The sequence below is a fragment of the Mauremys mutica genome, chromosome 1, assembly GCF_020497125.1.
Source record: "Mauremys mutica isolate MM-2020 ecotype Southern chromosome 1, ASM2049712v1, whole genome shotgun sequence".
Lineage (NCBI taxonomy): Eukaryota > Metazoa > Chordata > Testudines > Geoemydidae > Mauremys > Mauremys mutica.
This window is the reverse complement of record NC_059072.1, coordinates 281074259-281087460: the sequence shown is the minus strand read 5'-3', so window position 1 is coordinate 281087460 and position 13202 is coordinate 281074259. Positions and strand designations below refer to the sequence as shown.

At 40.3% G+C, this 13202-nt stretch overlaps 1 protein-coding gene across 1 annotated transcript; it reads left to right on the top strand.

Moving 5' to 3' along the window:
* The first annotated feature begins 1188 nt into the window (after positions 1 to 1188).
* LOC123359570 (39S ribosomal protein L55, mitochondrial-like) lies at positions 1189 to 1653 on the top strand. Its single transcript, XM_045001117.1, has one exon. The coding sequence runs from the start codon at positions 1189 to 1191 to the stop codon at positions 1651 to 1653; it is 465 nt and encodes a 154-aa protein (XP_044857052.1).
* The last annotated feature ends 11549 nt before the right edge of the window (positions 1654 to 13202 follow it).

Below are 13202 nucleotides of genomic sequence, written 5' to 3'. Positions count from 1 at the left end.
CACCAGAGATCCAGCACATAGATTAAGGGTGGGGCTGAAACAGGGAGTCCACAATGGATATTTTGCACAATCAGTAAACAGCAGAAAAAGCCCTTTTTCTCCAGGCAAGAGCCGATCACCCAGCCCCAGCAGCACTACCCAATGGTAGCAGCTCCACACATACATTGAAGGGAAGGGGGAAACAGAGGGAGCATGCAGAGCACAGCCCCAGCTGGGAGTTACATACTATGCAACATATTCTTCTCGTCATCCAGATTGTCATCTCGAGACTTGCCAAAGTTCTGGAATGCCCTTGGATCCCTATTCTGCAATGATATCTATACAAGCAAGCTTACGGTGGGACCAGGGCATTATTTTGTGTACAGTGGCATGTTGTGCAGATCTCAGAATATTTGGGAATTCTGACTGGAGGATTGGCAATGAGTTTAGCTTTTCTGGTAGAGGAATATTACATAATAGCAGGATTATTCACACCATTAAAAAAAAAGCTTACTAATGTTTCAAAAAAAGTGTAAATTGTCTACCCAATGACTACATATCACCAGAAGCTTCGCTTTTGCTATCATAGCATTGTCTTATGTGTGAAACCACTCAGTTTCTGTTAGTCTATAAGGTGCCACAGGACTCTTTGCTGCTCATTCAGTTTTGCTTCACAATTCTCTCTAGAGGACCATTTGTAGGATACTGCTTTAACGCTATGGAACAGTAAGGTGCTGAAGTGGTCCATCATTCAGTTGTTAATCATGTATCTGGGCAGGACTATATTAGAAAGCATAGGCAAGAGATTCAACATTTTAAAATGGCCAGCTATGATATTTTGAGCAAATTGTTAGTCATGAAAAAGTATTTTTTATCATAATTAAATCAACTGAATAGAATGTATCCTGAAAATTAAAATAAATGCTTTTTGGTCTCACACAATTGCTTAGGTAGTTTACAGAAATGGCATACAGATTGACAGCAAATTGATATTCAGGCAAATCTGTTTTGCACAACTGCAGTCAAGAAGGTTGCCCTCTGGATGTGTATTGAATGGAATGTTAGCTGATGTAGTCCCTAAAGAAATTAGTGAACTAAAATTATTTGACAAAATGACTATGCAGACCAAGCAACCTTTTCAAATTGTTGTTTGTCTGAATTCTAAAATGAGCAATCTTCCCTCTAAATATCATGTAAAGATAATGTAGTATGTCTTCCACTCCCTCTGGAGAAAAATGTATCTCTTTGTCTATCAGTGTTGCTCTACATCCTAATTTAGTCATTCCTGAGAGAAATGTGCCTGAAAAGATATTTGCTGCGTCAGGATGCCATGCACAGGTTACTCCCCTTGCTTGCCATCTGCATACATCCCTCAGCCAACATAACTCCAACAGGACGTCCATCGCCCGCATTCAGAGGCAGACGTATGGCAGGACCTACCCAGTGCTCTTGGTCAGGCCTGATGGATCTGCTATTCATATCCGCTATAAGGAGCCAAGGCGGATCCTTACAATGCCTGTAGACGTCAACACTCTTTCCGAGGCAGAAAGAAGAGCGAGGTTACGGAAACGCGATCCCAGAAGGCTTAAGAGCAAACAGGAGAAAGTGTTGGATGATGAGTTTAATTTGGATGATTATAGACTCTTTGTATTAAACAAAGTCAGAACTCTGTAGCAAGTTTTTGAGCCTTTTCTGGGATGGTGTAGATTAGCTAAATGACCTTGTATTCACACCCTGTCAACAGTAGGTTGAACCTTACTGTAAAGTTCCTGGACAAATCTTCATTAAAATATAAATCTTGGCCACACTCTTGCAAATATACCTAGTGACTATGAATACTGACATGCAGATCACAGAATGCAGATATATAAAATGCTTCTGGAGATAGATCGTACAGTGGAAATCCTATTCTACATTTAAAGTAAAAATATATCACTATTTTCATCACCTGTTGGGAACAAAGGAATCACCATATTGTCCTGTATTAATCCAGGTCTCCAACTGTATTCTATTCAAGATGCTTCAGAAGAAAATGAACACTCCAGTGAAACAACAAGATTGTGGTGTGATACTATTGCATTGGGAAAAGAGAGAGGGCAATGGTTTTCTGTTCTGAATTCATTTGATTATTAATTTATACCTTAAAGGATGGAGGTTCATAACTCATGTTGATTAGGGATACAATCAGAAGTGCAGGTTCTATCTTGATAAATAGCTAATCCTGTTTTGAATCTTTCTAAACTGATGCCATACTATACTGCAGTTCCTGAGGTCAATATTGTGTTGTGTAAAGTTTTGTTTATATAACCCATGCAGGCTCCTCTCTAGTGGCTGGTCAACATCAGAAGATAAGAGTTTTTCTGCTAACAGCTAAAGGAATTACTCCTTCACATCAAGCAATAGAGCCTTATCATGCTCAGGGACCTTGGATTCAAACCTCACTTACAGTAAGAATTAAAAGCATGAGTTCATGCTATTTAGCTAAAGGAGTAGCACTTTCAGCTGGTGGCAATAGTAGACTTTTATCTTGTGTAGACCAGTCACTGGAGGGAGACAAAGTGATGCACTATGTTAGTGTAGGTTATGGTTTCCACAGCAGAGAGGCACCCCACCGCATAATTCAATGCAAATGTTTAGATTGGAAAATGTCACAACAGTATGGCACTGCCGCTTATTTTGAAATATAGTGTTGTCTGAGATGAGGAAGCCGACGTTAATGAAGTAGTATTTTAAAAAGAGTGATTATTGTAATCCTCACCCTGTTATACTTGGCAAGCTAATGAGGCTTGCAAATGTATAATTTGTGGCAGATAACTCATTAGCTTTGCCTTTGAATATCACTTCCTGCATTATGGGAAGGACAAGTTATAAAGTATGCAGGATGAAATATCAACCAATGAAAGCTTTTGCTTCTTCGCTTTGGAGCATTGGGAGAAAGACCAAGTGGGAGTTCTAAGAGGTGGGCAACTGGTTGAGGGGCAACTCTCTATTTGACAATGTTTGTGGGATTAGCTACTTCAATTTTCATTACAAAAAGTTATTTTAAATCTCTAAAGGGGAATTGAAAATCTTCCAGAGGAGAATCCCAGCTGTAATTGTATGTTCTGTAAAAATTTAATTGACTTGTGTTACCTGATTAAACCAGAAGAACAGGCAAGTCTGTGTTCCTGTGAATTTGCAAAGCGGCTTTGATTGGAGAACAGTTGCTGTGTAAAACAAAAGGATCGTTTTAAAAAGATGCTGTGGTAATTGATTTAACCTTCAGGGTGATTGAACTTCTCAGCCACCCTAAAATGATCAAGAAAGTTGAATGATTTTGCATTTTATTTTTCCTTCTCTTCAAGCCTATGTTTGATGAGGATTCTTCAGTGAAGGATGTTTTTTGTAAAGTGGTTGTATCCCATAAGTGCTTCCTCACTCATAATTTTACAGTTATAGTATTTTATACCATTCCATAACCCAAAATCAACTATAGCTTTTTAGTAAGAGTTACTTTTACTTTGGAGTAAGAGAACAATTACATTACAAGAGCAAGTAAGGTCTCCAGGGGAGACCAGTATCTGCTCTGTAACAGACTATGTCTAAACATGAAATGGCAACCTGTCTCTGGAGATAAGAGTCCTTAAGAGATTTAAAGGTGCACTACACCAAGAAAGGTCTAACTTATAAATACACCACACAATCAAAGGGCAAAGAAGAGAAAATAGCTGAGAGAATTCATTAAACATATTGCCCCAGATTCACTACTGTATTTAGGCATCTAAGTCTGGATTTTGGTGCCTAAGTCCCAGTTTTAGGCAATGCTGCAATGCACAAAACTCCTGCTGAACACTGTAGATGCCTACACTCACTAGGTAGCAGATCAAATCCTTTCTCTCCCTCAGATGGAGGGGGAACTTGAACCAGAGATCTTCCACATACCAGGTGAGTAACCACTAAGCTAAAAGTTATGAAGGAGCTAGAGCACCTCCTTCTCCTCCATTTTCATCATTCAAAATGCCATGGACTCCTATCTCCAAAGAGGGTTTCTGGCTGAGAATTGCTAGCGTCTATCTCTATGATAGGGATGGGTCTTAGCACATAACCCTCTCATCAACAACTCCCATTGGCTACTTTAGGTGGCCCCCTGCCTAGCATGCTGTCATTTATGAATCATAGTCTGAGGTGCCTATCTCTCCCCATTCATTGTATAGGGAGCCTAGGCACCTAACTCAGTCTTTGTGAATCAGTGATTTTCTAGGTGCCTGAAAATAAGGTGTTGTGAAGCTTAGCCTCAGCGACGAGGATTCCACAATTTCCTTGGAAGCCTGTTCCAGAACTTAACTACTCTTATAGTTAGAAAACTTTTTGTCGCATCTAACCTAAATCTCCCTTGCTGCAGACTTAGCCTATTATTTTGTGTCCTACCTTCAGTAGATGTGGAGAACAACTGATCACAGTCTTCTTTGTAATAGCCCTTAACATAGTTGAAGACTACCCGGTCCTTCCTCACTCTTCTTTTCTGAAGACTAAATATGCTCACTTTTTTAATCTTTCCTCTTAGGCCAGGTTTTTGAAACACTTATTATTTTTGTTACTCTCTTCTGGATTCTTTCCAATTTCTCCATATCTTTCTTAAAGCATGGACCCAAAACTGGGCACAGTACTGCAGCTGAGGCCTAGCCAGTGCTGAGTAGGGTGGGACAATTACTTTCCATGTCTTACATACGGCTAGGGTGACCAGATGTCCTGATTTTATAGGGACAGTCACAATATTTGGGGCTTTTTCTTATATAGGCCGCTATTACTCCCTACTTCCTGGACCGATTTTTCACATTTGCTATCTGGTCACCCTGCATTTGACACTCCTGTTAATATACACCAGAATGATATTAACCTTTTTGACAACTGCATTACGTTGTTAACTCATAATCAATTTGTGAACCACTATAAACCTAGACCTTTTTCAGCAGTATTATCACCGAGCCAGTTATTCACCACTTTGTAGCGTCCACTGCATTTTTCCTTCATAATTGTAGTACTTTGCACTTGTCTTTATTGATCTAGTTTTATGACTGAGTCCATGAGTATTTTCAACAACAAAGAGGCTGGGATTCCTTGTCTCTAATGTAAATAGAGTGGCTAACTCCCCAGACAGAGGAAGGGTTGTCTGGCGCTTAGGGTTCTAGCCTAGGACTCAGGGCACCTGGTTTGAGTCTCCACTCGCATAGACTTCTGTGTAACCTAAAGCAAGTCACCTAGCCTCTTTTGCTGCAGTTCACTATCTGTACCAGGGGTCGGCAACCTCTGGCATGCGGCTCGCCAGGGTAAGCACCCTGGCTGGCCAGGCCAGTTTGTTTACCTGCCGCGTCGGCAGGTTCGGCAGACCGCAGCTCCCACTGGCTGTGGTTCGCCATCCCAGGCCAATGGGGGTGGCGGGAATCCGCAGCCAGCACATCCCTCGGCCCGCGCCTCTTCCCGCTGCCCCTATTGGCCTGGGATGGCGAACTGCAGCCAGTGGGAGCCATGGTCGGCCAAACCTGCTGACGCGGCAGGTAAACAAACTGGCCCGGCCAGCCAGGGTGCTTACCCTGGCGAGCCGCATGCCAGAGGTTGCAGACCCCTGATCTGTACAATGGGGATTATAATGATTCCCTGGGGGTGTTAGGAAGATACATACATTAAAGATTGTGCAGTGCTCCTACTCTAGGATAATGGGGGCCATATAAGTAGCTTGGATAGTTGTTTGAAAATGTGTTTTTTGTATTTTCTTGGTCAGCTTCTGCAGCAGAACAACATTAGTAATTAGAAAAGAAAAAGTGTGAACTATTCAAATTCAGCTAAGAGAGAAACAATATGTACGACAGATTTGATTTTAGATATAAATCACAGGAGTTGAGTTTAAGTGCTTTCCTGATTGACAATAATAGTTCAGCTTATAGAGGTAGTTGAGCTATGGGGCTCTTTTGTGATTTTGTATTTTTAAAGTGCTTTTTCAATTTCACACAGAATTTCTTAAGTCAAAACTCAGAGGGGTGTCTTTAATTAGAAGAGCACATTCTTCATTGTTTGCTACCTCATTTTCTGAAATGCACGCAGGAAAAGAAAAAGACCCCAAACCACCCCCACCACCCCCCATCAGGATGACAACAATGAAAACAATAAAATAAATCCAGCTCAGCAGCTGAAAATTGGAAGACTGCTGACACACATGACACTTAACTTCCTGTGTTTTGTAGTATGACTGAAGTTAACTGCTATGCTAATTTTGTCATGCAAATGCCATTTAGTCTACCAAAACTTGTACAGTTCATAGCAGGTAGCAGCTGGTGAGGGTAGTTGAAGCTCTCCAATACCTGAGAATGTTAAAATTAACTGGACAATGCATAACTCTACTGATGTGTTTTTTTCTAGACACTTATCACATACCCACATTCCTCAGTGAACAATACGATGCTGCTGAGTTCCATGTAAGGCAGTTCCAGTAGGGTAACATTTTACAAATGACACACATTAAAGCTTAATGTATCTTGGAAAAACCGATGCAGAATGAAATTTAATAAAATGAAATACTTGTTCTTACTAGTGATAGGCAAAGTTCTGTATTTCAGGCAAAATAAGAACTATCTTAAACAGTCACTGGTCATAAAAAATTGTTCTTATATTCACGAAAGTTTTATTCTGACACTTCATGTTAGGTGACCCACTGAACAATACAAATCCTTCCTCTACCTCTAGGACTCAGGGCACCTGGTTTGAGTCTCCACTCGCATAGACTTCTGTGTAACCTAAAGCAAGTCACCTAGCCTCTTTTGCTGCAGTTCACTATCTGTACCAGGGGTCGGCAACCTCTGGCATGCGGCTCGCCAGGGTAAGCACCCTGGCTGGCCAGGCCAGTTTGTTTACCTCACCATCACACACATCTGGAGTAGAGCATCTAATGGGAGCTGCTAAGCCATTAGTTGCTCAGCAGATAATTTTGGGGAGTGGTTGGTTTTGGGATGGAGGCAACGTGTGGCTGTACTTCATTAGCTTCTTGTCTGGAGGTGGGTAATGGCCACCAATGGCTTCCCCACAAAGACTTCTTCTGTGGCACAGCTTGATGGCACACATCCCTTCAGGAATCTCTTGCTTTCAAGAGGAGGGAAACTGGTAACTGTAGCATATCTCTTTTGATTCACCAGTTCCTGAAAAATGTTCCCTCCATCACAAGGAAGAAAGGAGGATGGGGGAAAAGATCTTGTCTCACTGCTGGCCATGTCTGTGAGAGATAGCAAGTGTGAAAAACCGGGATGGGGGTTGGGGGTAATAGGAGCCTATGTAAGAAAAAGCCCCAAATATCGGGTCAGTCCCTATAAAATTGGGACATCTGGTTACCCTAGTGGGAGAAAGGGAAGAGGGAGATGCTAGAGAGAGTTAGTCATTCACCTGCCTTCCCCGCATGGAAATCAGTGGGCATGCAGGAGTCTAGGTCTATTGGGGATGAATGAAGAGGTTCAGCTATGGAATTTTTTTTTATTGGGGGGATTGGGGAAGATGATTTTTGGGGAAATGGACAAGAGGACCTCTCTAAGTTAGGGTGAGTATTTATGGTTTGGGGTGGCTATATGAATAGAACCTGAATTCTGATAGTTTTGAGTGTCTCGTATCACTATTTTTTAATTCAGTTGTTCTGTTAACACTTTTTCCAGGTCTTTAATTTTATTTCACTGCTAATGATAGAAACAAAGCAAGAATCATTTAAAAGGGAAACATTAGCAGTATTTTAGCTTGCGTCAAAAGTGAGCATAAAAAACCACTCAGAGGCAGATCCTCTGCTGGCATAAATTGCCATAACTCCATTGAAGCCAATGAATGTCACTTACTGCATTATGAGAAGGGCAAATTATATCAGCTGAGGATCTGTCCCTGAATGTACAAACACTCCACAGCACTGTAGGTTGTAAATCCTGGCTTATTCCATCTTTACCTTCAAAAATCAAATATGGTTCTGATATTATCAATAAGTGATGCACTTGGAACAAGATACGCATCAAAGCATGGAAGAAGTGAAAGCTGATATGGGGCTCTTTTCTTTAAAACGTTCAAGTGCTCATGTTTCTGATGGCAATAACATATGGGAATAAACAAAAAGGGTTCACATTCAGCCACGCGTGTGCAGGATAGAAAGAATTAAGGTTTAAAATTGCTTTTGAACCTTTTAATGAGAGATGTTGTTTGTTTGAAAGTAGCTGTAGTAGAGTAATAAAGAATCATTAAGTGGCTAATTAGTTAGTCAACTTTCAAACTAAACAGTAGTAAAAATAAATGATCTAGATCGGTGAATACATTACTAATCTTATGTGTACAATTTTTAGAATAAATTTTTAAGTAATAAATGGAAAAAGTAACCAATTGGACATAAAAACAATAAGAAAAGTCCATTAAATTACAGCAATTGCATTCCCTGTTTTCATACAAGATTAGAGTTTTCTTTGATGGGATGTAATGCTATGCTTCATTATCTGTGTTAGAATTTCCATAAATTTCCATTTCTGTTACAAAACAAGATAATCCAAGTGATTGTTTAGAGAGGTGTCAGTATTGTTTACTCATCCTTGTCTCTATCCTTCTTTCAGTCAAGAGACAGAATTAAAATGCCAATTTAAAATTTGATTTCATTTTTTCACTCCATGCTTTCAGTACAGCTTGATATAGTATAATGCTTCTTACAAAATCCAAATAGGTTTGGTAAAATGTCTTCATTTTAAGTTTTTCACACTGGAAAAAGGAAGAATAAATGAAATGAAATTCACTTAAATCTCTTCAAAATTTTTGTCACAGAAGGATTATGAGACATAAAAAACTAAATTACAGATTTATTCCATATACAGTACAATTAAGATACTAGTATAGTACCTAGTGGAATTAAGGCACCATGACCGGATCATATGGTCCTTTTCCATTTATTTTAGTAGGAGTAGGCACCTAAATACCTTTAAAAATCTGGACCCTTATTATTATTTATTTCTACTATAGAGTCTAGGTCTCCTGGTCATTTGTGCTAGGCACTGTGCCTTCACCCAGTAAAGACAGTCCCTGCCCAAAAGAACTTATAGTCTGTCCATATGATGAGACAACAAGTAGATAAAACAAATAGGGGAAGGACAAGAATGAAACAATCTCACTAGCTTAATAAGCACTAGTGTAAGCGCATGCCGAGCCATTGTCATACCAGACAGTCTGAGAGACTCATCTAAAGTCTAGGAGTGAAATCCTGTCCCTATTAACGTCAATTGGAGTTTTGCCACTGGGATACATAGAGCAAGGATTTCACCCTACATTTTTACTTAGTCCTTACTCAGTCCGAATCCCACTGATGTTGGGGCCATCAGAGTTCAATAGGGGCTGTTTATTACCCCTTTCTTCCTCAGGAAAGATTTTCTCATTAGCAGCCTCTGGACTCTCTCAGCAGCCACAGTGAAGATTACTGAAGAATGTATTATGAAGGTTCCTCCGATTCCTAAAATACAGAACCTTGGTAGAATGTCCAGAGTAGGTTGAATATGACCTTTGAAAGGGACCTGATGCTTCAATGCAATGTGTGGCCTGTATGCTACATGAAAGGAAGCTGGCCAAGCTCCCACCCTTGAAAGTTTTTCTTGCAATTTCCTTCATTCCCATGCCTGAGCATAATGAAATTAAGTTGATGTGAGTTATAGATGCACTCTGTTTAGCAGAAGCAATGCTTCATTTTAAAAGTCCAGGTTAACTCCTAGTACAAATGAAAGTTAAGGGAACAGAAACATGTATGGCATGTGATACAAGATGCATAATCAAAACAGATGACACTTGTGCCCCTTTTCAAGGGTTTTGGATAGTCCCACACTTGAGCAGAGGACTGTCAAGTGGGACATGACCTAAGACTAAATCATGGATCTTTCATCACCTGTACACACACAATTTCAGTTAAATGAACAGGTGAGAATTTTTTCACATTTAGTTTCAGTCAACTTCAGAATTATACTACTAAGATTGATTACATTAATTCATATAAAAGCAGCAAAGAGTCCTGTGGCACCTTATAGACTAACAGACGTTTTGGAGCATGAGCTATCGTGGGTGAATACCCACTTCGTCAGATGCATCCCGACGAGGTGGGTATTCACCCATGATAGCTCATGCTCCAAAACATCTGTTAGTCTATAAGGTGCCATAGGACTCTTAGTCTGGATCTGTAAAAGCATCAAACACGGCTACCCCTCTGATGATTAATTCATATAGCTGAAGTCTGAGATTTCAGACTCCTGTGTCCCAGCTCTTCGACAAAGCAGCTCTTTCAAACAGCCTTAGTTTGTCTATCAGTCAGATTTCAGATAATTTTTCCCCAGAATGTATCAAGATTAAAGATATGACTCATAAAATACGATATGCATTTATCCATATTATACATCAGGGATTGGCAACCTTTGTCACACATCCCTCCAGGGTAAGCGGGCCAGTTTGTTTACCTGCCGCATTCACAGGTTTGGCTGATTGTGGCTCCCACTGGCCGTGGTTCATCACTCCAGGCCGATGGGAGTGGCGGGTAGCCGCGGCCAGCACATCCCTTGGCCTGCACCACTTTTTGCAGCCCCCATTGGCCTGGGATGGTGAACCACAGCCAGTGGGATCCGCGATCGGCCAAACCTGCAGACGCAGCAGGTAAACAAACATGAGACAATGGCTAGGAGATGGGCATGGAAACCATTAGACTTTATTTCCTATTTTGACAACTTTTCTATTAATCCTGGAATGGGAATGAACTGAACATTGACCTGGTGAGGCTGCACTTGACAGACTGTTGAAGACCCCAGAATGACAAAAAGGGGGCACTAGACTGGGAAAATCCCTGCAACACCACACCAGGAAAGGAGACCTCTGGAGGTGAAAGACTTGATAACCAAGGGAAAGGAAGAAAAAGAAGAGAAGGAAAGCGCAAAAAAAAAAAAGAGGTGGGGATAAAATTGTTTTGATTCAGTGAAAAGCAATGAAAATTTTCAAATGAAAAGAGAAAAAAATGTTTTGTTCACAGTTGTTTATAGAAAATAGTTTGCATTTCTGACCAGCTCTACTAATTACTGTTGAAAATCTTGGTGCAGGATGTAATATATAGGATGTATGTTTTTGGTGTTGGGACATGTGAAAAAATGCTTGCCTGTCTGGCAAGGAAAGAGAACTGACACTGAAGCAGCAAATAAATACTCTTCAGTTTAAGAGTCTGTCTCTGAACCTGTGCGTCTGGGTAGTGGGAAAGAGCCGCTCAACACTTGGCCAAATCATACAGTAAATCTGCGACAGAGCCAGGAACAGACCCCAGATCTAAATCCTAGTCCAGTTTCTAAACCATTAGATATCCTTCCTTTTTATTACAAGTATCACTGGCAACCATAATTACCAACAATTTAAAACTTTGTTCCAGAGATAGGTCTCTCCAGAAGCTGGATACCTGAAGACTTTGCGGGTTCCAGCTACAGGAGAGTTGTGTGTGTGTTCTAGTGAATTTTAAGTTGTTTTCAAGTGACTATCTTAATTAGCAAGGTTTCTAAATGCTTGGGGTTTGAATGAGCTTCCAGTTTTGTTGCTCACCCAAACCCATAGAGCACCCCAGATCCTGTGATCCTTTTTTCCCTAACTGGCCTCTTTATGTTCAGTGGGGATAATGGGGAAGTCCAGTGGTTTCCTAACATCCATCCCCTGGTATTTTCAGGGGAAGACATCAGTCTTATTCTCCCCCCGCCCCCCCTCCCAAAATCCTTTTTAAAATCTTCAGGAGTCATATCTACCTCTCTATCTTTCTGGAAACTCCAGAGAGTGTGGAACAGATGGAAGGGCCTTTCCCTTCTTTTCAATCACCGGGAGGGTATTACAAGTCTATTTGTGTCTGTGTGGGTGAAGAGCTTCTTCATCTCTTTCTCCATCTCTTTTCCCTGTTCCATCTTTCCTGGATCATTCATGTTTTCTAGGATCCAGAAGGATTACAGGGAAATAGATAGACAAGGTAGGTGAAGTAATATCTTTTATTAGACCAACTTCTCTTGGTGAGAGAGACAAGTTTTCAAGCGACACAATTTTTTTCTTCAGGTCTGGGTAGGGAAATTTATGTCAGAAGAAATGAGAATGTTTGGGAAAGAAGATTTTAAAAAAGCAAGGTTATAAGGGAAAATGGACTGGGGGAAGAGAGCAAGGATGGAATAAAGATAATAGAGGTGAAAGTGAGGAAGGAAGTACCACGAACAGCCAAAAGCCTAATACTCTGTTGGTCAGACAGTCACATAAACATTATTATAGGTGGAGCTGCTGGCATATTGTGTCATTTCTTAACTTTTGAGTGTTTGGCAAACTTAATAATACTGCTTTTGAGTGTGTGTATGTTTGTAATTAAATAAATGTTATCAAACAGGCTAAACATTAACAAAGCTCCGGCATATCTGCATGATATGTTTTTGTTGGGCAGTTAATCCACAGTGCTCTAGTTATCCCACAATGCTCTCTTATTCATAGATATTAATGGTTTCCGCATTTGGAGTCATTTTGAGCTAGCATCTTCACTTCAATGTACTTTTTGTAAGCTCTCTGTGTATTCTGTTTTATTCTAAATTTTTGGAAACTGTCTTCTTTTGCGTCAGGTTTGGAAATGAAATGCACTCCAAAAGAGTCCCATTTTCATATGTCTGGGAAGCAAGGACGGTATCATTATGAGTTCACTTCTGCACATTTCGTTAGCTTAGAGCAGACTGCCTATATTCGATGCCATCAAAAAGAAAGTTTTACCATGCCTATGATAAGTTTTTTTTCTGCATATTTTCCACTTGAATAAGCACTTTATTTTAGATTGTAATCAACTAGAATCATCCTTTCCTTACTAGCAGTCTTAAGGGATGGACATTTGGACCTTTGCAGTTAGGATTTATCATAAGCCTCCCTGTTGGTAAGCTTTATTTTCACGAGAAATAAATGGCTTGTGATGGACATGCCCCAATTTTGTTTATAAATTTGAGCTTGGAATAAATATAAGAAAGATAAAACAATTGAATGGCTTGGCTTTTTGCCATTAATGCTGCATTATGTGCAAGTGCAATTGCTTATTGCCAAGAGCAAAGAGATGGGAACAGAGCATGCCATTATCAGCTTCAGCCAGAAATAGGCAAGAGGTTTTCCACCAAAAATCATTCCCTTGTGAGTGAGAAAATTATGAAAAAAAGTTCTGAAATGAAAAGCTTCAC